The sequence below is a fragment of the Typopeltis vanoorti genome, chromosome 12, assembly GCF_054136105.1.
Source record: "Typopeltis vanoorti isolate ZY-2024b chromosome 12, IOZ_Tvanoo_1.0, whole genome shotgun sequence".
Taxonomy (NCBI): Eukaryota; Metazoa; Arthropoda; class Arachnida; order Uropygi; family Thelyphonidae; genus Typopeltis; species Typopeltis vanoorti.
This window is the reverse complement of record NC_143560.1, coordinates 94,577,756-94,605,117: the sequence shown is the minus strand read 5'-3', so window position 1 is coordinate 94,605,117 and position 27,362 is coordinate 94,577,756. Positions and strand designations below refer to the sequence as shown.

Below are 27,362 nucleotides of genomic sequence, written 5' to 3'. Positions count from 1 at the left end.
GTTGGGAAAGTGGGATTGGAGAAAGTCGATTTTTAAGGAGAGGAATATATTAAAAACTTGTCTATATCAGTATCCTAAACACATCAGTTCACACTTCACGCATGCAAAATAGATGAAACTCAGAAAACAAAAACAGGAACTCATGAAAAATGTCGACGTTTAATTGAATTGGTTGACACAATAACCAATCATGGCTACTGATTTCTGGGTGCTATTATCTCAGTGCCCACCCTGCCCCACCTTCTTGGTGGTTTACAACCACTGGAATGCTAAGAAATTGACCTGCTGCACAATCTGTACGTCTGTTTAAAGGGTTCATACTGTTGTTACACCCTGATACCTTCACTATGTGGAATTTTCAGTTATCATGGTGTAACATGAAGAGAAAATAAAATAAAACTCCTGTATAAGAGCTAATACATAAATTACTTAAAGAAAGAAAAAAATTCTTGCATCCAAGTAAAATATATAACAAAAAGTGTTTGTTGAACTAAATAATAAAAGAAGGAATATATTACAGTTGTGATATAAAAAAAAATTAGCTAAGTAAAACAGAAAAGATTAGTCATAAGGAATTGTATGTGAGAGGCTAGAGATTAAAATATTAAGTAAATTCTTAGAAATTTGGAAGGGGGATTAATTTAGAGGCTAGCGAAAGAAAAACAATAGACTATCGCTCAGGGTCAATTCCCGGATTTAGACATCATCACGCGTGAGTCGCGTGCTCGCCGACCTCAGGATGTTTGGCAGAAAAATGCCACCCTAATTGGTCGGTGAAGTCGAATCCAGTAAGGGGCGGAGAAAAGAAATCAAAGAAGGTGCTGGTAGGGGTCAAGGTATAAAAGGGTTAGAAACCCCACCCACAAGGCTTTTTCTTGGATAGTTTCTTCACAAGCTCCTTCGTATAGGTTTTCCTGAGTGGCAGGGCTGGAGTTATGTCTCCGTCCGACACAACACGGGAACACGTAGTGAGCAGGATTTCGATTCCATATTTCCTATGGTAAGAAATGAGGAATGCCATTTAGCTAAAGGAAAGAGGTATTATCTATGTGTTTCATCATCCAGTGACAACTACGAAAAAAGGAAATCTGTAAAGAAGTCGGTGTTCACGTGGTGAGTTTCACAGCCATGGTATAGATGATTCTAAAGTGTGTTCTTAATTCAAGTACGAAAAGTAAAGATCACATACGCACAGTTTAATGCCAAAAGAACTTAGGAGTGACCGATTATAGGAGAGATCATACCAGGCTAGTTCAATCGGAAAAAAGGTAGAGGCCAATATAGAAAACTCAAGAGAAAAAGGTACTGTAATAATCTTATGTTAACTGAAAATCATCTGTAATTGTAATCATTATTCTATTACTGAACTGTTGAAGAGACTAAGGAAATTTATACTAGGACTTTAATACATGACTGATTATAATGAAAGTATGCTTGTTAATATTAATATTATATAAGTAATTATGTGTCCTAAGATTTATGCATGTGTATTGTAACTTATAGGAAAACTTGAAACGTAAGTTATGTGTTAACACAGTGAAAGGATAATTTAATCTACATAGTTTTAGATAGTTAAATAGAGTGAGTTGATCACATATGTCCAAGTGCTACAGCATATAGCGTATTCAGACTAATATAGGGTTAACTAATGTGTTAATTAGCTCTGGGATTATACATATGATTGTATGAGTTGAATTTGTTATGGCGGCATGATCGCAATACCCATATAGGATCATAGCCAAATTACTTGTGATAAGCTAATGTTATTTTGTAAATGTTTTCTTAGTATTGAATTGAATTATATTAGAAATTGAATTGTACCGTACTAATGAGTTTAATAAACCTTTGTTCATTGATAAAACAGTTATCTGAAATTGCTGCCCGATGCACTACTTGAAAACGTACAAACCTAATCATGCGGGAGGGGAGAATATTTAAATGAGTAATGAGATAAAGTGTCACGACTGCAATATTGTTTCACATTCAGGCATATTTTAGTAATTGCTCCTTGTTTTTGTATTTAATATCTCAAACTAAATGTCCCAAAAGGCGCAGTATAATATAAATATTAGGGACACTAAGGGGAGAAATAGCTTAAATATTTGTATTTAGGGGTGATATCGTACATAGATAAAAGTTGAATATAGATAAGCAGAATTTCACTAGATAGAATAATAATCATAAATTGGGACACAACACTGTCCATATTTGTGACCACACATCCAAGGTTATTAATGTGAATGTGCTGCACTGTTTATTCATTGAAAAGTGTCATCTTCATGAAGTATTAGTATATTGTGTTTAATTTTAGAAATCGCACAAAGCAGGAAACAATTAGGAGAGTCTTTAGCAAAATGCAAATAAAATATGCAAAAACATCGTCGTGAGATTGCCATTTTGTGGGTGTGAACCTGAATAATATGACCCTGGTATATATACTCAAGTCATTGACACTTCACAAATAATGATCCATGGAAAATTATTCTTCTAATTTTTAAGCATTAGTTTCTGTAATATTAATAGCTCATTATTCATTTCATACCCTTATTCCATTGGTATCAAATAAAGGCCCATCCATAAATTACAAACACTTTGTATGAGTGGAAGGGGAGAGTTTGTTTTGTAGCAGCAGATCAGGCATGTTTTATTCTCTGTGTAATTTCTGATAGGTGGGAAGAAGGAGAGCTCTGAAAATGTGAAAAATATGAACTTGAATAGTTAATTTACTGTTAATAAATGTATTTTATTTAAAACACATAACATCTCGTTGCAATTTAATAACTAACTGTTACTTTCTTCTTTTTTTATTTTCTTCATATAGCAGCTGCAATGGCTGCAGTATCAGGCAGCATACCAACAATTGGCCAGCCACCTCTAGCATTACCCCCAGTGCCATCTCTTCCTGCCCTTGGTTGGCCTACCTCAACACAAGTAACATCAATGAGCCTGCCATCTTTCATGTCACCTCCATCATCATCATCATCGTTCCATCCCAACACACAGTTAGACCTAAGCAATGAAACTATGGAAAGTGATAGTTCTCATGGCTCTCCAGTACAGTATGGTAATGGAGATATAATGCCAATGAACTTAGATGATGGTGAAAAAACTAGTGTTAAGCAAGAAATATGATGTTATTTCTCATCTATCACATATATTTTGCATCATCATTATTCTCATTGGCAGTTGGAAATCATCTTGACTTGTCGCACAGCAGTCAGACAGAGGTTTGGAGCAGTAGGTTAGGTGCTAAAGAGTGTATTTTCCTTACAGCTGGTCCTATACATTAAATGAGGCAATGCAAAACTCTTAAATTATGAAATATTTTAAGTGTTATTTTATAGAAACGTCTGTGATTTTTCTCTTCTTTTTAACTCTAAAACTTTTTTTAAGAACCAGTTTTGAACAAAAAGTTTTTCATTTCAAGGAATGCTACATGCATATTAAATTGGATAATTGGTACTTCAGATTTGCATTTAAATTCAATTATTTTGTATTTCTTTCCTGTTCTGATTTTTGTACATTCTTAAAAAAAAAAATTAGAGTTAAAAAAAGAAAATCCTTTATAAATGATAACATTTTTAAATTTTAATAAACTTTGGTACAGAATTGATTGTATATTTTCCCCGATGGAATTTGTTTTTTGTTTCTGTGTAAGTTTGTTATTTTTAATTTTTTGTTGAAAATAACAAAATTGTTGCATATTATTTTTCTAAGATGCAGATTACAGATTTTTTTTTTTTCATTTTCTTTATTAATTATAAATTGCATTTAATTCTGAAAATATTGTTGGTTTCCATCTGTTTTTCATTTTGCTCAGTATTTTTATTAGTATTCATTTTGGAATTGATCATTTGTATTAATTTATCCATTTGCTCATTCATTTTTATCTTAGTGCATACTTTATTATGTACATATTTTATTTAATTCACATACAGTGCACATACATTGTGTTTTTGTGAGATCAGTAGTTAGGTTGTATTAGTTCTTGATATCCATAAAAACAAAGTTTTCATTATCATTACTTACAGTTCAGTTTTCAGGAAACATTAATGTAATGAACTTAATACGGACATTGCAGTGCTGTTATTTGCAAAGCAATCATTACTTATAAAGTTACCTGTGTTTGATGATTCCTTGTTAGAAGTAACAGCCTTAAATGGATTTTTTATTATTATTATTTTTATTTATTTTTTTTAGTTTTTGCGGTTTTTAAAAACTTATGTTGTAGTAGTACAGTACCTCGTTATTACATTCTGCCCTCCTAACTTTATCAGTTCTGGAAATAAGAATTTTTATGTAACATGAATGAACAAACTTTATTCTTATACATTTATCTATTTTTTACTTTTTATGGGGTTATCACCTTTTAATATTAGTGCTCAAGTGCTCTTACAGAAATAGGAATTTTACTATGATTTTAACATTCATCAGTATTAGGTTTTTAATAATAATACTAAATATTTTTTTAAATGCAATTAATTTTAATAAACTATTATAAAATAATTTGTGCATAAAAGATATTATATATCTGAGCTATGAAAAGAATATACATTTTGTCCAACCTTATATCTCAATGAAAACTATCCATTACATAAACGGTAATATTGAACACTTAAAAAGTTAGCATCCATCATTCCTTTTAATTAATGTACCGCTAATGGAAAAATTGAAACCAAAGTGAAATATTTAAATAGTTCATTTATTTTTGGGATGCTTGAATATTGAGTGGAATATTATTGACCATTCTTCCATCATATTCAGGAACTCTGGCTACACAATGTGCTGGGCACCATACAAACTGTTTTGTTGCATCTTTGCCCATGGGGTGGGACATGACAAATTGATCTGTACTGGTTTGCCATCTGGCAGGATATATATAAGTAACTGATAATTAAGAGAATTTCCATAATTGTTTGGCATGTTTATAAAGTTCTAAGAAGTATAGGTATATTTCAACCTGCATTAATTGGATATGAAGTATTTACAAATGACTGGCATGTCTAAGGAAAATAATAGGCATAAATACAAATAGATAGTTGTGGTATAGTATGCCCACACATGCTAGAGCTTCGCTTGGCTTTGTGCCAAGAATAGTCAATTCATGCTGAAGGATGTACGAATTGGTTGCCAACACACGAAATTATGTGCTTCATAGATAAAATTTTCCAACTGTTATACAAGCAAAATAGTTACCACTTTAAAAACTACAATGGTCATAAAAGCGAAGTTAATTTTCCGACGTGTAATAATAAACAACTTATCCCACAATACGGATTGATTACCCTATTATCGGAATGGCTCCTCCTTCTGTTGACATGTGCAGAAGTGTTGAAGGGTCTCGTATCTGTGGGCATACATTATTTTTGAATGGTACAATAAATTACAATGGTAGGAAAAGAATTATATGTCATCCTATAACCTCTAGTTATGCATGTGCACATTTATGAAGCACTCCAGTTAAAAAAAAAAAAAGGAAAGGAGATTTGTGAATAAATAGTATAGTGATTAATCCCATCCCCCACACACAACACACCATGCTGCATAGGTACACATAAAATAAAAGTTTACCATAGTAAGAAATTACAATAAAATATCCTAAAAGTCTATTTCAAAGTAATGGATAAGGAACTCTTTTCTCAAATTTCTGTTCCTTTTGTCCTTTAAGGAAAGAAAGACTTTTTCAGGGTGTATTTCCAAGAAAAGCTTGATTAATCCTAAAAGGAGCGCTTGTTTTTGAGGTAAAAAATGTGAAATAAAGAATTGTGAAACTTTATGCAAATTCTGCATTTTTAAACCTTGTGATATATCCAGAAACTTTATTTTAGACTGAAAAATAAGACAGATTTTGAATTTTCTTTCATAAATTATTATATAAAAAAGTTTATGATTAGTTTATAAAAGGAACAATGACTGGTTTTCTGTATATTTGATTTATTTTTTATGATGAAACTCAAGAGAAGTAAGAATGAAAACTCTCCATTAAATAAACGGTAATATTGAACACCAGTGTTTAAAATAATGCAAGTTCAAAGAATTGATTAATAATTCAAATACATTCTCAAAGCATATTTTATTTAAAAAAATTTTTTTTTTAATAAATAGAGCTCATGTTGTCAAGTGCAGTTCTGTATTCCTAGAGATGGGGGGGGGGGGGGTGCTGATTGCAATGATTTTTTTTTTTTTTTTGATGATTTTGTAGATAATCAACCATGGTATAATCATAAAACAAAAATATCGCTAGATATTCATATATATATATATATATATTTCACTTGGTACAGAAACCAACCCATTTTATGTTATGCATAATATATATATTTTTTAAATGTTACATACATACATATATATATATATATATATAAACTCGAAAAAGAAAACATTGCTTTTGAGATATTTTCTATACCATTAAGACATTTCATAAATATTAGTTTAAAATGAAAATTCTGTCACAAACAAACTTGAAATTGATGTGTTATATATTGACAAATGTGAAAATGTCCTCACCCAGCACAGTATGACCAAGTGTAAAATACGAAGCTTTCAGAGCGTCTATATACAGATCAAACTTCCTTGACAGATTGCTTTAGGGAGTTATAGTTCTTCTTCACTTCTTTTAGGAATATATATTCTTGTTGTTATTTATGATTTTGTTTTTTGCAGCAGTTAATTAACTTATATAGTTTCAACTATATATCATTGTTGTCATGGTGTGTATACCCTTCAGGGATTTACTAGATACTTTGACCCAATATCTATGTCATTATTTGTTTCATATTGATAATTATCTTCCAAATTGTCTTGTTATATTAACCACCAAATGGCCATATGGATGTGCTTTAAACCACATTATCTAATACTATCCAAATATTATTTCACGTGGATACATCACATCCATGTATTTATTGATGTGTAAATATGTCGAGGCCAGTTGCCTGGTTAATTGTCAGGTCTGATTTAATCAGCTTTTACTTTTCTGTCATCTGAAGCACTTTTACTACATTAATCCATCTATAGTCGTTGTCTGAATCTTTTTTCTGCCATTTTTGCTTCAGTATGTCCTCTCATTTCTTGTTCTGTTTCCACGCCATCTCAGATAACAACTTAACACATTTTTTGAATGTTGATAAGTCAAGGTCTTTTCTGACATCTTCATTTTAATGTGGTTTTGCCTTATATCATCTGTTTGCTTTTCTTTTCTTCTAAATTCTCATATTTTATTTTATTTCAAATCCAGCTCTCAGATCCATGTGTTAAAATTAGTTTGAATTGAATACTGCTTGTAGGATGCTTTAGTTGAAAATTGTCTCTTGTTTCCTATATACTTACTTATTCAGTTTATATCCCTCTCCAATACTTATTCTTTCATATTTAATTTGGCATTCTTTACTAAATTTGGACCTAAATAGTTAAAATGTGTTACATGTTCTGTTGATTTACTCTTCAGATGTATTGTGGTTTTTGGCTCTTTTTTTTTTAATGGCAAGTTTATTATCACAATTATTTAATTTAACAGAAGACTTACATCAGATTGATTTAAGAGGATGACATTCTGCAGAGAATAAAAAAAACAACAAAAAACTTGATTTCACTGTAGAAGATGATAATAACTTTCCCTTTATAATGAGGACATTAAACTGATAAATAAGAGTAGAGAACATACTGATATGTTAACATTGTAATAAGTGGATGTCATCTTTGCTCCCAATCAACAGGCTGTGGATTTATGTGTTTAGGAATGTCTTGCTGGTAGGAGACCATCTTTCTACTTATTGAAGGCCTGAAATCATTCTCTGCTTGATTTCTAGAGGAGCGGTGATCCCAGATCACCGCTCCTCTAGAAATCAAGAAATCAACCTTGACCCATGTTAAGGTAGCCATTGCATAGTCTTCTGGAACTGAAATCACACTTTTAATGTTGCTTCTGTGTGACATATTTATAGCTGTTCATGGGATGGGATGGAATTTACTTATTAAAAACTAGTCTTGGCATTCTCTGTTTGGTCTAAAATCCAGATTGTTCTTTTCCAATTTTTCTGTTCTCACATTAGTTTCTCCTTTTGATAAAATACTTGATTATACTTGACAAGAAATTATATTATTGTTTTTATCCTTATTTTTCCTAAGCATGAGCAAAAAAAGTTTGCACATGAAATATCTTCTCGATTTGCATATTAGGGGTGGTTAGCTTTGCATCATGCTGAATATCTCATAATGCCCAGCACATTTCCTGTTTGGGCATTATGAGATATATAATGGTATACATTATTGCAAGGGTCACTACTCAGATCTGTTTTAACCTTTATTGAGATCTCATCAGTGGGAGGCTGGATTCTAAAGATACTAAGCGATCAACAGTCATATGCAAGTAGCAAAGTGAAGCATCATGACATCATTATAAAGACAAGTGACATTGCTTGTAATGCATGGCATTATATATCTTCAAGAAGAAGGTATGCTCTGCATTTTGGGATAATAGGAAAATTTAATGCAAAGTTGACTTCCTCTGTATGCGAGTAGCCTAATCATGAAGATATTTCATGTGCAAACTTTTGTTTGCCCATTGTTTGGATAAAATAAGGATGAAAACATGAACATAATTTGCTTTCCTTCCCAGTGGAAGAAAAACTTGCCATAGCTATCTTTATCCATCCATCCATCCATCCATTTACCTTTTTCATGTTAGGCTTAGTGGTCTGTCACAGCCAGGTAACTTGGCTTCTTTGAAATTTGCTTACTGCTTATGTAGGGCAGTTAATATTACCTGCATCCTCTTTTATGACTGTGTGTGTTCTGGCTGGTTTGCCTGTTTTGCAGGATGAAAAACCTGAGTTTTGGAACCGAAAGCCATGCACTTCTGTGTAAGACTGATTAACTCACCTTCAGTTGAAAAGTCCTGATAAATGTTCTTCATGTCCTAGTTTGTAAATTGTATTTGAACTCAAGTCATTCCAACCAGAGGCCATCGTCAATACCAAATGAGCTATGTGCAGGATCTTTAACTATCTTGATATCTCCATATTTATGCATTTCATTTAGATTATAATGTATTGCAGATATGTAATAAGTTTTATATGCTTGCTAAAATAATGTATTGAATCTTGCTTATATATCATATACAAATATACATGTATAATAATGTGAAAAATGTCTTTTGCATAGTCTTTTATATATAAGGAACAGGAACTTATGAAAAAAAAGCTGACATAAAATAAGCTGAAACTTTCATAGCCGTAAAAAAATTAATTCAGTATCAAATTCCTGATAAGTACTCTGAATTGTTTTGGTTTTCTTCATTCCCATGATTTCACAATCTTTAATGTGCATATTTAATGTTTGTTATGCAATGTTTATGTATATTATTTTTGATATTGCACTATATTATTCTGTCAACTTGCTCTAAAGTGTTTCAAATCCTGGAATTTGAACATCTGAAATCTATGTTACAATCCTCTTTCTTTGTTTACTTGCACAAGCAGTTGTTGCTCTTTTCAGTGCATTTCTTCCTAATAGTATTCCTGTTTCCATTGTAAAGACAGAGCAAGCCTTTAATAAAACAAAGTTGAGGCATTGCCATTTTACCTTGACATGTAAAAGAAGTATGTAATGGTTTAAGGCATCTGAAGTATCTTTCACATCTCTTTTTGATATTTCAGTTTACTAACTTTTACATTCTAAATAGAATACTTGATTGATTTTTGACAGTGACTTTTATTCGCATATGAAATATACTAAATAAGTTTGTATCGACATGTGATTGTTATCCTGTATGTTTTACAATGGAATATTTGTATTCCTCTTTGTTTTATTTGCCAGTCTCTCATGGTCTTATCAACTGAGCATTTATCTCACTTCATGTGTTATTGTTACTTCTCATTCTTTGTTGACACTGATATAAAGAATACTTCAGATAAGTGTTTCAAATTAACTTAATATTTTGCTTTGAGTTATTCATAGTGATTTTAACAATACACATGGCTGATCTAGATTTCAAGACTGGTATTTCTAAAATCTGCTTTACACATGTGCAATATTTTAATTTTATTCATTTCAAAGAATAATAGTGATTTTAGTTATGTTGTGATAAACCATTAAACTCTTTTAACATAACAATTAACACTAATATTAGATGATCAGTAATATGATAGAGATTATGAAAAATAGAGCATACCAAGGTTTATTTTTTGTACAGGTTCTAGCAAGTTTCAGGATTGGCATCAAACTATTCATAATGTAGTATATGGGAAACATTTGTTAATACTGTGTTAACAAATAGTATATATATTTGACTGCCCCCTAGATATGTAAATAAAGTAAATGGCAAGTGATAACTCTAATACTGGTTTTTAATTTTGTTTTATGTGTTTCTTTGGCAGACTGATTATGCCAGTCTAGGTATGATAATGTAAGAGGTGTAACTTTTTTCTTTCTTTTCCATAATACTGTTTAGCAAACATATAAGCATAACTAAAGTGTCTGTCTCTATTTTGAAATGAAAGCATTTGTTTTAAGCTTTAAATTTTCCCATTCAGAACAGACAGATTAGGGGAATAACTCCATAAAAGATACAGTAGCACATTCCTGTTAAATCATCTTATTTTTTAAAAACATTTAGTTTTTTAGTATTAAATTTTAAAAATCTGTTTCTCTTAAATTTTGCAAATTACTCAGATCATCATTAGAATAATAAATTAATTAGTGTATCAAAGTACATTCTATCACCTTTAATTTATTATCATTACTCTTTTGAAGTATGTATACAGACTCAGAGGATGTGATTTTTTACAAAAACAAACAAACAAATAAAATGAAACTCAATTCATTCAAATATTATGGATGTCTGGACTGTTGGTTGATGTAACAAACAGTACAACATCAGAAGAAACTAACATTGAGAAATGCCATCAGACGCACACATAGTATTTGAGGATAGCAAAGGCCATTCAAAACCTTAAATATAGAAAGGCATCTGGGGGAGACAATATTCATTAATATAAATTCTGAAATATAGTGGTATAAAAGTTTTGCATGAGGCTTGGCAAATATTCTATATCAGTTCAACAATTTGAATTGAGCAACCACATATTGGGAATATGTACATCCCAGCCTTTCTACAAGAATCTGTCCTAATCATGCTAGGTTTATATTAAGAAACCTAAGTGCCAAATATACTGGATGTTTAATAATTTATCGAAATGATTGGTTGTGTAAGTAGCTACTCGAAATTGATCTCTCTCACTAAAAGCCCATCTTGTATGATTCTCATTGTTTTTTTTCTGGTTTTTTTTTTTTTTTTTTTGTGTATGTGTATGTGTGTAAACAATTATATATATATAATTTCTGTTTCAATAAAATAAAAAAGAGCAAATTTACAGAGCAATTTCTTTTCAAACTCTAAATTATAGAAAGCTCTGATGTCATGCTGCATGTTATTTTGCAATTGCTGTTTTATATTGCCATCCTAGTTGGCCGAGTGGTTAGCATATCCGCTCTCCAGCCAAAAGGCTGTGGGTTTGAATCCTGCCATGGGCATGGATATTTGTGATTGTCTGTGAAAATTCTAGTGATGTTGGTGGTGGGTGGTAGTTGGCATTGGTGTTGATGATGATTGTAGTTGGAGAATTGGGTGGAGATAGAGTTATAGAGTAGATGCCCTCCCTCGATGAGTCTTTGGACTCCCTAGAGGTGTCACGTAATAATAATATTTGCTGGTGATCATTATAATTAGATCTGAAATATTACAGATCATGCTTATTAGATTTAATATGTTTTGCAGAGGCCAAGTTTTGATTCCTGTGAAGAATTTCATATAAGTCAATAACCAGATTCCTTAAAACAACATGATAAGAAATTGTCTGTAAATACTTATTAGCTTAGCTGTGTTTCAGTTCATGATGTGGTTACCAGATATGATGGTGGTTAAGGCAGTTTCTCTTTTTTATGAACTACTTCATAAAGTTCATCCTCCCTAATTCCGTACTTTCAATTTGACCAGTAAAGCTTTCTACAGGAACAGTAGATATCATAGATGCCTGGATATTTTTGGAAAAAAACACTACGAATGTCAACTTCTTTACACTATTAAAAACGCACAACACTACTAATAAACATCGTAGAGACAGCAGTTAAAACATGCAGCACTCAACCAAAACATAGCTCTTTCATTACAGAAGCAAATGCAAGTGGAAATTCTACTAACAAAAGGTAGTAAGAAGAAGTTTCTATATCTACTGTCAATGCTTAAGCATGGTAACATCTCTTTGTCTTATAAGCAGCTATAATAACGTATTGTCATATAATTTATTTACCTTAAATTGGCCAAGGGGATAGCTTCTCTGCACTCCAGCTGTAGGTTCAAATCCCATTGTGGGCATAGATGTTTGATTGTAGACTCTTTTGTGACCAGGTGTGAGACCATGATCCTGCTTAGTTCACTCATTATAGGATAGCCATTGCAGATAAATTGATTATATAAGAGGTCTGTAGCTCTTTCTTATTTTCATTGTTGTTTCTCAAAATGCATAATGCATCTCTTAGTGTTGATGCCAAAATTTTGTGAAGATTTAGCATGAAAATGTACACAAAATCTGTTCTTGAAAAAACAGGTCTTGTTGGTCACACTTGAAGAAATTAGGAAGAATGATGTTATAGTGATGCAGCTCATAAAAATGAGAGAAATCAGGTTTCACCATGTACTATGGCAACAGCATAGCTGATATTCCACATTTGGAAGCCCATTATTTAGCATGTTGTTTTAAGATATCTTGTGAAATTATTCACTCACTATTCTCTTCGTAGGAGTCAAGGCTTGATTTTGTACAGCATATGGATGATACTTCTTATTAGATCCAGTAATTATCAGTTCATTATCTCTATACATTATTTTTCTTTACTTTGTTATTATTTTTTGTCATTCTGATGAAGCTGCTATATATTTGGATGCTAAAACTTGTGGGCATTATTTTGATTCATGGTAATGATAATAAATCCAGTCGAGTACAGTTCTTAGTTTTCTGTTATAAAGTTCAACATATTCTTAAATTTGTTTTTGAAATTAACTCAGTTGAATGAAATGAGCAGTTACTTAAATAGACACCTTATTATATCTTATTTTGCTTAAATAATTATTTCATTCATTTCTTTTTTAACAGCAATTCTTTATAGGAATTTCATATTGGATTCAACAACATTCAGTTCACAAGACTTGTTTTCCTTTTATTGAATGGGGCGAGGAGAGAAAAAGCCACTTTTCTTCCTCTTATATGCTAAATGATTGCATGTAGATTTTTGCATACCCAAATGTTTGTTTTTCTTGAAGATGTTATGCTCAGAAATATGTTTTGTTCTGTGTCATAGACAAAAATACATTGCATTTAATTTAATCTTTAACATGGATCTTTAACATTTGCAGTTTGTAAATTAAAATGTTTTACATAAAGTAATCCAAAAAATACATCAGCTGATAACTGGCTTGTCAATTCAGTTTTCTGAGCAGCATTTATTACTTTGTATTTCATGTTCAACTGAATTATTGAAAAGAGGTCTTCACATGGACTTATGCATGTGCGTGTGCGCGCGCACACACACACACACACTCTCGTTCACTTACATATGAGAGAGTTAGTTTCAGTAAACTGCTTATACCATGAATTAAATAATCACTTAAGAGAGCTTTCCCATACGTAGTTTGAAACTGCTACCATTGATTTCATACCATGAAATGTCAAAATTGTTTTCTTATTGAAGACTATCCTTCAAGGTTGCTTATAATAAAATCTCTCTGCATATAGGAAATAACTTCCAAATGTATCAAACAAATAAATTTTAAGTTTAGTTTCATATCGGCTTTTAACTGTACTGTTGCACAATAAGGATTAAAAATCAAAGAAAGGGAGGGAGTGCATTTTGAAATATTGTAATACTATTAAAATTATGATACTGCTCAGCTTAAGACACTCGATTCCATTCCAGTTATATACATACACACATATATATACATTCTCATAACCCTCTGTATATAATTGATGTATATATAGAATATCTAGCCATATCACTAAATGAATTTAATAGAAATACCATTATGCAGATGGTTTGTATAATAGGCAGTCAGTGAAATTGCACTGACATGGAAGGATGTATTAACTTGCATATCATTTTGGAAGAGACATGCTTTAGGTGTGAATTGTCACATTTGCAATTTTAACCTATTGCAGTTAACTTTCACTCTAAGTTGCATGTAAATTTTGCTTTGTGCAAGAATTCCTTTATGGCAATGTACTTTTCTTAGATACCAGCCTATGATAAAGTATATTTATAATCAGTTTGATCATATAATTTATTATTTTTATTGGACTGTTTCATTTCTTTGTGTGTATAAAACCATTCTTCTCCAAAATTTTCTTGGTGCTTATTATTTTCATGTAATTACTTTTTATTTTTAATCAATCTTTTGGAATTCTAGAAATATTATTAGTAATTTTATTTCCTGATAATGGCGGTGTACTGCTTGAAATAACAAAAAGCCAAAAATCTTAAGTACAGAATAGGTACAAAATTGTAATTAATTTTATTTTTAATTTATGTTTAACACAATAGGACACAGCTGTCAGGGAGTGTTACACTCAGTGTTTTGTGCAGGATCTAGAAATTGAAGCCTGTTATTGTCATCTCTTGCCAAGCAAGGGTGTTTTTATGTGAAAATGCATGTGGCATGGCCATAGTAGGTAATGTGGTATATTATATGGTTGGCTCTTAAGGACTGTGTTGCTGGTAATAATGGAGAAGTTGAATGTTAGGACATTTGTATAAGATGTGTCTTGAAGTAATTAGTGATGTGATTAGTGCTGTATTTGTACATTTAAAAACCTGTAGTAAAGAGGAGTTATTTTTACAGCATAATCATGTATTATTAAGTTATGCAGTAGTGTTTCATAGTACCATATGGCATTTAAATTATTAGAGGTGAAGTAGTTGGAAAGAAGAGCAAAAATAACATTATTTTTAAGAACTTCATTTGAAAACTTCTTGATATGGTAGTTGTTTTTAGATTTTTATACTCAAAAGTTTATTATTAATAAATAATTAATATGTTATCCTTCAGCATATCTTACTGATTAACCATCCAAAGGTATGTATCTCTATGACATTGAAAAACCGCACATTGGAAATTCATAATTTTAGAAATGGGTTTTCTTCTTATCATTTAAGAAGAAAACCCATTCATATAAGAAATGAAATCAAATCCGTAATACTGAATCGTACAATAATTCACACAATATCCAGTTCATTTTAAGTTCATATGATAAAATTATCATCTGCCAGGTTGTGAATGATGACAGCCTAACAACTAACACTAATATTAGATGATCAGTTGGTAAAGATATTTTTGTAGCATAAACTACAAATGGATGTGGATGAATGTTATGTGAATTATGTTTTAACATTTAAAGACGTGTGCGACTTGTATTTTATTAAAAAGCATTAAAATTAAATATTAAACTAATTTTTATTTGTAATATTTGCAAATTGCACAGTGGGTTACATTTTTTGTGAACATGTTTTCAGCATTTAATACACTATCTTTATTTCCCTTAATAAACACCAAATACATTCATATTATTTTCTGATATATTCTCTTCCCTTACCAAGTTCAGTAATATATACAGTTTAGTAGAAACATCTGTTAATTGGCTTTTCTTGTTATGAAAACAGGTTATGTTATGCTATGCTTTGCATATTGCTATTTCCAGATTATCTGAAAATACCCTAACTGTTCTACATACTCATGATATTAGTATCTTATAACTGTGCCTAGTATTTCATCTGAATTATCCTTTCATTAAATGCATTTCACATCACACAAATTTGCGGTTTGATGAGAGTTAAGAAGCATGCCTTAGTGTTTTATTGCATTGGATGGGAGCATATATCATTGCTTTGAATTTTTGTACATAGCCTTTGTAGGAAATGTATGGCATTTTTGTATCAGTACAAACAATATTATGCTTCTCTTTTGATATGGAAAGCTACACCTAATTGTGCATCCCCCCCCCCCCCTCAATGCCTTGCCTTGTTTTTCAGGACTGGCTGTCTGGCCAGTTCTGCATGTGTGGTTAATTGTATATACTCCCAGTTGATTTTTTATATACTCCCAAAAGAGCATTGCGTTTCCAGCATTTTTTTTCCTTCTCCCTCTTTTATCCTTTTCATTGCTTGGGTGCAGAAATCGTCAGGGAACTTATTCAGTTGTTTTTAGAATACAATTGTCTAATTCAACCTGTAGAAGTACCTGCATAAATGCAATCCCCCCCCCCCCCAAAAAAAAAAATCTTTCACTTTGGTTTTATTAGAATGAATTTTGCAGAGTACCCTAAAAAAAAAAAAAATAGCCATATTGCAAAGGATGTGCTGTTTCCTTCATTTCCTTCTATTTGATTAGGCTGAATTTCTCTGAGTATCTTCAGCAATACAGCAGGGTAAGAAACAAGTGTATACCACATTTGGTCAAAAGTGATCAAAGGATGCAATCTGTAGAGGAGGGGAAGAGGAAATGTGATGCTTGAGTGTTTTTTTTTTTTTTTTTTTTTTTTTTTTTTTTTTTTTTTTTTTTTCCTCAAAGAGTTTCATTATTATTAATTAGATTTAACATTTCATGTTTGGTAAACTGTGTCTTGTGTGAATATCTTTGTCGATTAAAAGTGACAGAACAATAATATTCAACAATCAACACACCACTAAGCCATATTATCATTTCTTGTAAGTTATACACAAGAATGTACCATTAAATAACGGAAAAAACTCACGTAGAAAGATTATTTATTAGTATAATTTTCGCCTGTGTGTCACAGGCATCCTCAGTACATTAAGCTCAAAATTAAACACTAACTGAATGAAGTTTTTATAAAGGCGTTCCATGAGAAACTGACTTTTGTGAAGAACTCTTGTCTTTCTCCAATGAACTCTGTGTCTAGTGAAGATGGCATGTTCAGAAAGTCCAGACTTTTCAGGTTTAAAGTATTCAATATAAGATTGGTGTTCTTCTAGCCGAATAGAGGCAGATCTTCCCGTTTTGTCCGAAATAAGATAATCCACAAGAGCACGGAATCTGGTAGACACCTGGATGATTAAGATGTGGAAGCTTGGCCTTAGGAGAAGTGAGAAAGGTGGAGATTTTTCTAAACGGTCGAAAGGCAACAAAAATATTCAATGGTTTTAAAACTTTTGCTATACATTCACTGATGCCTTGTACATAAGGGATAGTAATGTGCGTTATTTCCTGTGTTTGAAGAGGAAGACATATTAAAACTACTCAAAGTTCTTTTAATGAAGCAATTCTTATAACCATTAGATAGAAAGGAAGAAGTTATGTATTGTAGTTCTTTCTGTAAAAGATTGTCTGTAGAACAAAAGGAGTGGGCCCGATGAACCAGTGTTTTAACAGTTCCTGCCTTTTGACTGGGATGGTGATGAGATTCCGCATGGATATTCCTTTTGTTCTACAGATGATCTTTTACAGAAAGAACTACAATACATAACTTCTTCCTTTCTATCTAATGGTTATAAGAATTACTTCATTGAAAGAACTTTGAGTAGTTTTAATATGTCTTCCTCTTCAAACACAGAGGAAATAACGCGCATTACTATCCCTTATGTACAAGGCATCAGTGAACGTATGGCAAAAGTTTTAAAACCACTGAATATTTTTGTTGCCTTTCGACCGTTTAGAAAAATCTCCACCTTTCTCACTTCTCCTAAGGACAAGCTCCCACATCTTAATCATCCAGGTGTCTACCAGATTCCGTGCTCTTGTGGATTATCTTATTTCGGACAAAACGGGAAGATCTGCCTCTATTTGGCTAGAAGAACACCAATCTTATATTGAATACTTTAAACCTGAAAAGTCTGGACTTTCTGAACATGCCATCTTCACTAGACACAGAGTTCATTGGAGAAAGACAAGAGTTCTTCACAAAAGTCAGTTTCTCATGGAATGCCTTTATAAAAACTCTACTTCATTCTCCTAACTTAAACAGATCCGACGGCTTACGTCTGTCCCCTTTATGGGAGATAGTACTTTACAAATCAGCTAATCTTTCCTAACTTTTTATTATATTAATTTTTTTTTTTTTTTTTTTTTTTTTTTTTTTTTTTTTATATAGGAAAGTTATTGACCTTTTTAGTTATCTTACACCAGCTACTTAGGTGGCGCTTTTTGGAATTGTCAGTTAGTGTTTAATTTTGAGCTTAATGTACTGAGGATGCCTGTGACACACAGGCGAAAATTATACTAATAAATAATTTTTCTACGCGAGTTTTTTCCGTTATTTATTGTGTACCGATATGTCTACTCACGGTTTACCTCTTTTAAAACTTAAGAATGTACCATGATGCTGTATGTATCCAACATCAGATTTTATTCCTTTTTTTTTTTTTTTTTTTTTTTTTTTTTTTTTTTTTTTTTTTTTAAATTTCATTTTTACTTAATTTGCTATTATGTCTGATTTCATTAGCTCATACTTTGCTCTTGTAAGATATTCCCACTTCTCTCATTTTATTAGATACTAGTGTTTTTCTGATATGGTTTTGTCACTAATGCTATCTGCTCATTTTTTGATTTTTCTTTTCTTTAAAACCCTCCAGTTATTTTATAATTGTTTTATTTTTTAACCCAACTCTCAAATCCACATGTTAAAATTGGTTTGAATAATTGGTTCATGTAATTTTGTGTGTTTTGACTGATTCCTCTAATTTCATATACAAATTTATTAACTGGCTTTCCTTCATATTAGCTGTGCTTCTATATTTAATTTGTCCATTTCAATTAAAATTAAACTTTAGTGTTTATAAATTCACTATTGAGAATGTAGTTGTTTTCGTATTTACATTCAGCTCTCTATAGCAAATTCTGCTCATAACAATCTTGCTCACTACTAAAAGAGACCACTGAGAAGTCCTGAAAGCTCTACTAGTGCAATCCTATGCTAAAAGAAATTCACTATAAGAAATTATTCTTGTAGTACTTATAAGTTTGCTGTAGTGAGAGTTGACTGTATTTTTGGTTAATGTTCTTGAAGACCTATATCAAGAAGTAAGTTTAATGCATTAAGAACTGAGTTTAATACTATATTCTAGAATCAGGTTTTACACTACTTTTCTTAAATAATATATCCTTATAATCATAAATAATCGTATACATGTACATCCTTAGTTCTGGCTGCTATTTTGCCACTTGCGTGTGTACTCTACATGCAAGTGGCAAAATCACTTACACTCAGTGGTGCAAGTGAGCCCTTTGTTACATTTTTCTCAAATTTTCGAGCCCCTTGTTCTTCTTGTTTAGTAATCTTGTAGAACTAAAAAATACCACCGTAGAATGTTTACATGCTACTATAATTGTTCATATGGATTTTTTAATAACTATATAAAAAATAATTTTATTGTATTTTGTTCATTAAGCTAGTGTAATGTTAGGAAACAAATCAGGTGTCGCAATCAAACTTCTACAAAAATTTCCCAGCGTTGTGATTTGGCATTGTGCTCATTGTTTACACTTAGCATTAGACGATTCGATAAAAAACATTAAAGAAATAAATCATTTTGAAGTATTTATGGATAAATTATATGCTTTTTATCATCAATCACCAAAAAATCAACAAGAATTAAATACGATTGCAAAAGACCTTGGTGTCGAAATTTTAAAGATCCCCCGTGTGTTTGGACTACGATGGGCAGCTTGCAGTTTACGAACAGCTCTTGCTTTGTAGAGAAAAAATTACCCAGCTTTATGCAAGCAATTTGCATCAAACAATAAATAAGGGTTTTTTAAACCGACTTCTCAATTTGGAATTTTTAAAAGATCTAGCATTAATGATTGATATCCTACTGGAATTATCATATCTGTCAGAAGCTCTCCAAAGTCACAATATAAGTATTATAAGGGCTAAGTTAGGTTTTTTTTTTTTTTGTTCAACGATGTGAGCCCTTTGTTAAAATTTCCATAGCCCACTACTGCTTACACTTATATCACTTCAATACAGTTGCAATATTTAAACATCTCACGTAACTTTTTGATACCTACAAAATGTAAAGATCCTCACCAAGCTAATTTTTTCATTCCTGTTTAAATATTCATTCAACTATTTGGTCATTCAATATGAGCATGCAGAAGAATCAGATCATGAATGTAAAAAGGCTAAGAAAAGTGAAAGATTTCAGATTATATTAATATCAGCCTGTAGGACAAAACCTGTTTTATATATGCAAAAAAAAAAACAGCGACATAGATCCTGTCATGCCATAATACAGTTGTATGATCATATTGTTTAATGAACAATGATTTTTTTTTTTAATTCTGCAATCATGCCAGTAGACATAGCATTAAAAATACCTTAAATTTAATGTTGTAAAAGCTAATGTGATTATATTTTGTTTTTAGTTATTCGTCATAAAAACATTTATCACTGTGAATGGATTGTTAAAATAAGATCGCCAGAAGGTATGCAAATAATTTATAGAACAAAGCATACTAATTAAATTTATAAAATGCAAATGTTTTTAAAAATATTGTAATTTTGCTCTTTTTTTCAGTGTAATCGTACAAAGTGTAATTATGTTATTGAGAAATCGAGATATTTTTTCACATTCAAAACTGTATAGTATAGCTTCCATTGTCTGTGGTGTGGTCTTCCATTATTTAATTGGCTACCGTTAAGTCTGTGCAATACTTAATTTTTTTAAAAATATTTTAATATCTATGTTAGTATTTTTGCTAGTAATGAACTCCAGAAACCCAGATGCAACATTCAAGGGCCTTGTGTGATAAGTCTAACTGCCATCAGGGGTAAATTACAGTTTGTTTTGAACTTTGTTCAAATATGTGATTTTTAAAACTAAAAAAGTTACACTGGGATTGTAGTGTACATTGACCAACAGATGTAGTTGATAGGTTTAGACCACTTTTTATACAATCTCTGAATTTTTACAGAGAGAAAGTCCAAGTATTTATTTCTGTGACATGACAGTACTTGAAACCAATCATGTTTATGCTGTATAATCTAAGCGCCTTGTTGTAGTGCTGTGTAGGAAACTTCCAAATACAGCATTTTTTGTGTTCATATGTTACATAGTTTGTTAGTAATTTTAGCCACATATGATAAAGTGTTTGTAATTTGTAATTTTACTTAAGATTTTACTCACAGACTACATTATCAGCACAAGTGTGCCTTTGTACTCACTGTATTATTATTATTATTTAAAAAAAAAAAAATTTCTGACATTTAATTTCAGAGTAATTTCTTATTGTTCCAAACCATTTCAGAGCATACCATATTTTTAATATAAAACTGGAGTAATATGGAACACTTTAATATATGTGGCATACTGTGTGCAAAGTTCACCTTTTGTAAGGAACAGGGACATTGGGAAAAGGGAGGGGGGGATGCCTTAGGCATATCTGTTGTATGTAATGTATTGAATCTTGTGACCAGTGATGTATAATAAATAATGGAGGTATGGCACAAACTTATAGTAGTAAGTTCCCAGCAGTATGAATACTGCTGATTTTTTGTTTTCAAGTTGATTTTGTTATTGTTATCTTTCAAATGAGCAAAGTTTATTTTATTTTATTATTTTAGTAGTTAGTAAACAATTGCATTCTCTGGAAAATTTTTAACCCGAGTAGTGTTTTCTGAAGTTTTTACGATGAAATCTGAAACTTATATATGATAACTTGCATCAAAATTAACACATTATTTATTAATGTATAAAAATTTACATACCAGTGAGAAAAAAAAAAAAAAGAAAAGAAAAAAAAAAGAGGAAAATGTTGCCAAAAAGGATTGAGGAGTTTGTATCCAGTTTAAAGTATAAAAAAAAAAACATGCAAATTTGATTCGTGCTGTGATAATTTATCATAATTTTGAAGTTCCGATATCATGATGTTTCTCTGTTTGATCTTATTATTTCTCTATTTGGTGATAAACTGTATGCACCCAGATTTATGTTAGTACTCATTCCATTATTTATGTATAAGGAAGATTGCATTGTGCATAGGTTTACATGGTGCAGCCTTCCCTATATATTAGAAATAAATGTAAATGATTTCACTACTAATTACTTTGGTTCTGCTGGTTTTATTAATCAGTTTCATAGACTGAAATTATTGCAAATTCTTATTTCACACCTACAGATGATATCTTTATGTATTTATATTTTTACCTTATAGGTACTTTATTTATACGCATTATCATTATGACCTTAAAATTTTTTTCCCAGCTTTCTTTTTTACTTTCTTCTTTTAATGATTATTTCATAATTATCTATGGCAGTTATTTTGCTGATTTAAATTAAGTAGCACAAATGAGCATTGTTATTTAAATTTGGTTTTGAATTATGCTTTTAAAACAGTAAGAAGATAATTGTAACTCGTAGCTTTTTGGTTGATATCTTTTATGTGCGAACTACAGCATTTCATTTTTTTAATAAGTACATTGCTTTGGCAACAACATAATATATTTGCAGCTAATTCTTTTTTAGAATTAAAAAAGAATTAGCTGAATTTTTGACGTTTGAGTGTTTTCTGGAAAATTCACTATTATATCCTTCTGAATTACTAAGTAATTAAAATAGGTTTTTCATAAATAACACAATGTACTGTTCTACATTTTGGATAATAACTGTACAAAAGATGCAGTCAAAAGAATGCATAATTACAGAAAGCCTTAAGTAAGAATATCTTACATTCTATAACAGCAAGAATAGTTTTGACGTTTGAGTGTTTTCTGGAAAATTCACTATTATATTCATGTTCACAATTCCATTTTTAGTGTTTAATGAATTGTACACCACAAAGAAAAGATGGTGATGCCAGAGTAGTGTGCTCATAATATTAGACTCTTTGCATAAGGCAAACTTTTGTGTGAATTTTATTATTGGCACTTGAGTCAATTTTTCTGTTATGTAAAGTAAACATTAGTATTTAAAAAATAGAAAACAGACTGACATTACTGTATTCAGTTTTTACATTGGGCAATATGATAAAGTCAGTAATGATTTGTAAGGTACCTTATAAAATATTATAATGTTGCCATTGTTGATGAGAAAAAAAAATGATAATAAAGAATGTTTAAAAGACTAAATGTCTAGACGTGGTTGAGAAAAAAAAATATCAGTAGTTATAAGATTGGGTCAGTAGCCAGTCTCACAACAAACTAAATGTTAATTATTTAGAATGACAGGACTAAATTCTTGATAGAAAATTCAAAATGGAAGGCATTTGCTTTGTTCTGGTATGGTTGTTTCAAAAGTAAATAATTTATTTAAAGTAAAGAGCCAATAGGCTTCATTTCTGTAATGTAAAACATTATTTAAATTAAGGGGATATTAAATCCCACATTGTTTTAAAACCGAATAAGAAACTCAAAGATCGGAATCAAAGAGTTTCATGCTGAATATAGTAACTATAAACGTATCGGCGACTACTAGCGTAAGCTATAGCACGTAGTTCAAGTACGTAGTACAAACTTTACATCGCCGAAATGAAGCCTATCGGCTCTTTACTTTAAATAATTTATGGGTGCTTTTTGATAACTCGTATAGCAGAGTATATAAGTTCTTTTCGCTGTACCCTTAGTATTATACTTTGGTCTAGCTACTTACTGATGAGATCTCAATAAAGATCGAAACCGGTCTGGGTAGTGACCTCCCACCATAATGTATAACATCATACAACTCATAGGAGATGGGTTTTACATTATGGAAAATACTAAGAATAGCAATCAGAGTGCTTTAGCTTATGCTAGTAGTCGCCGATACGTTTATAGTTACTATACTCGGCATGAAACTCTTTGATTCCGAACTTTGAGTTTCTTATTCGGTTTTAAAACAATGTGGGATTTAATATCCTTTTAATTTAAATAATGTTTTACATCGCTGAAATGAAGCCTATTGGCTCTTTACTTTAAATAATTTATGGGTGCACCTTTTTGACAACTCGTATAGCAGAGTATATAAGTTCTTTTCGCTATATATACCCTTAGTATTATACTTTGGTCTAGCTACTCACTGATGAGATCTCAATAAAGATCAAAACCGGTCTGGGTAGTGACCTCCCACCATAATGTATAACATCGCCCATCTCCTTGGAGATGGGTTTTTACGTTATGGAAAATACTAAGAATAGCGATCAGAACTTTCTCCCTCTTTGCAATGAGTTGCCCTAGTTTGTACTCCATACTTGAACTATGTGCTTTAGCTTATGCTAGTAGTCGCCGATACGTTTATAGTTACTATATTCGGCATGAAACTCTTTGATTCCTATCTTTGAGTTTCTTCGGTTTTAAAACAATGTGAGATTTAATATCCCCTTAATTTAAATAAAGGAAATAATTTATTTTCATTATTTGGTACATATAGCAGAATGTACAAAATTTCAAATAACAATCATTTTTAATTTCAGTGAGATATTAGTAATTAAACTATCGAAAATGAGAATCATCAGTATCAAAATTATGCTACATTTCTTATCTTTAGTCATTTTTTGGCTTATATTGGCAGCTGACAAAAATGGCAAACTTTGGCATGCTAGTTTATTTAATGGTATTGATTCACAACACAGAATGAAAAGAAAATAGCCAATAATTATTAACTTATTAGCTGATATTTGGCTGGTTTTAAATATTAATTTTTTTTATCATTCTGTGTTGTGAATCAATACTGTTAAATAAACTAGCATGTACTGCCAACACATTTCTACTTGTTTAATCTGGCATATATTTTAAATGTATAGGTATATAAAATAATAATAAAAACTTTTGTTATCAATTGTTGCCTTTTAATGAATTCATATATGATAATTTATTGACGTTATGTTGTATTTCAAGAATTGGACATAAAGGCTTATTTAATTCTTAACATATTTCATCATTACAGTATATATGTGAGTGATCAGAAAGAATGAGAATTTTTTTTAATATTAAAAAAAACCCTGCAAATTACCCAGGATTATTAATGAACTTTGTATCAACCACAACATTCTTCTAATTATTAATTTGAAAGGTGTGAACAAACTTTTAGGGAGTTAAATCTGGACATCATTGAGGGAACACTGTATCCTCTGCATCATGAAGAATTTGACAGTTTAGAGGAAGTTTTTTTGGAGGGAAGGGGGATATTTATGCATAAATATTCAAAACCTTTCTATTAGCTGTTTATTGGTCTTAGAATGGTTGCACTAATTGTTCTTATCACATTATCTATTAGTATGAAAAATTTGACACAGGTGCTTTCAAGTGTGATTTCTTTGATATGGTTTTTCCCCTTACCCACACCCAATTAGTTCTTTGCATATTAATAACCATCCTCAAAAAACAGAAATAGATATTCTTAATAAAAGTTTGACATAAGCTTAAAATGCATATTTAACTGCAACTGAAATGTCTCATTCTTTATCATTCTCATATAATATCACATAGCTTAAATCAGATTCTGGTTCAACAGTTGAACCAGAGTTGAACAAACTGCATGTAATCTGTATGTTAAAAAATTAAGTGATTATACTTAGATCATTATATTATGTTCTTTGAAACCAGTTTTTTTTTTTAATGCATTTGTAAGTTTTACAGCCTTTGAGAGGTGAATTGTGTAGTCTTCCATTATTCTCTAATTGGAAGAAATATGATGCTCGAATATCCAAAGTAATATACAGTTATCTCAAACAGTGCATAGTAGTAGAGCTAACCTAAGTCACTTTTATGACATTGCCATTTTGTATATAGTTTTTCAGTGTTGTCTATAAAGTAGCTTGTATTTGATCATCTCACAAAATATTTAGTTTGATCTTTGTACAAGAAAGCTGGTTTGAAAATTTGTTAATTCTAGCTTGTAGATAATGGAACTTGTCAAAGTATATGCCACACAAACACATATGAACGGGTAAACTCGACATCTCATATGGAGATTGTTTTTTATTTTTCTTTTGTCCATCATTGACTTTATGTATTATATCTTTCACTTGTAATCAATTTTATCATTTCAGAATTTTGTTTGTCACAACTAAGTCAGTTCTGTTAACTGATTGCACCTCAATAAATGCCATAGTTTGTTCTAGAACTTTACAATGTACAAAGAATGGATGTTCTCCATGGTATTTCGTAAGGTATTTTCTTAAATTTCAGTTTTAGAAAAACCATGGCTCTTTGTAACAAATGACTATTTTTGTAGGCAGTGTTTTAAGGCCTCAAGTCACAAAAATTATTGTGCTTTCTCATTTGAGCACAAACTCATAACTAAATGGGGGAAAAAAGTCGTATATGTACTGGTTAACCTCTTCCCTGTGTGAGGTCAGCACAAATCAAGTTCCTCCAGTAGAACCTATACCTCCACTGTACCAGTGTTGTGACCAAGTGTGATGTTTTGTGAATTTGTAATATATGGGCCATATTTGTACAACATACATAACTGCAATAAATAAGCCGTGCTTTTTAACACTGTGTTTGTCACTTCATTTTCTTTTTCAGTTTCACAATTAATGTTTTTATGTAATACAAAATTTTATTATTCTCTATAAATTATTTTGTCATGAAGAAACAGACATGTCACTAAGTATATTTCAACTAAAGTTTGACTAATGCATTCTGTGTCATGAAATAACTTTTGTGACTATTCATTTTTATTATTGTTGTTATTTAATTTATGATAATTCTAAACATAGAGTCGAGAACTGAAGAGAAAGAGCTTATATAACAACAGGTATCAATTTCTGTTGATTAACATTTTAAGGAAACGTACGAAGAAGATTGTTCCAAAAGCTAGAAGTGGAAGAAAGTTCATTGATTATGCAACTGAACTTTAAATGAGTAGTGAATATTAATTTAAATTAACTTTAAATTAATACTCACCAATTTCACACCAGGAAAGGAACTTATTAACATACTTGTTGAACTATTGCTGGTTATTTCTTGGAGAATATAGATAAAAAGGTAGAGGAAAGGGAGGAAGAGAAGTAGATTGTGGGTTTGAATTTTGACATCGTATGCTGTTGATCAACTTCCATTCATATTTTTATAAGTTGAGAAGAAAGATGCAACCATCTTTCCTCTGGGTTGTTCATATCATCTGGGATTCAACATAAACTTACAGCATGTTAGTATTGTGGATAGTTAGATACTGCTTCTTTTTATTTTTTTTAAGTGGGATCATACCTGTGAGAAATGTTTGAGAAACATCACATACTGGACACTCCAACATTTTTATTTTTATGTTATTATAGAATATATCTTACGATAAACTTAGTAACAAACTTTTTGTTTGTTTGCTTGTTAGATAAAAAGTATTTTGGACTTCATCCTGCTTTGGGTGTGGACACT

General features: G+C 31.0%; 1 protein-coding gene across 1 annotated transcript in view; it reads left to right on the top strand.

Annotated features, from left to right (window-relative positions):
* LOC150101019 (uncharacterized) overlaps window positions 1-3,132 on the top strand; it is a 78,273-nt gene extending 75,141 nt beyond the window's left edge. The window contains exon 5 of the mRNA XM_090402148.1: window positions 2,822-3,132. Within this exon, the coding sequence (XP_090258274.1) occupies window positions 2,822-3,132 (311 nt within the window). The remainder of the gene's footprint in view (window positions 1-2,821) is intronic.
* Window positions 3,133-27,362: the final 24,230 nt, after the last annotated feature.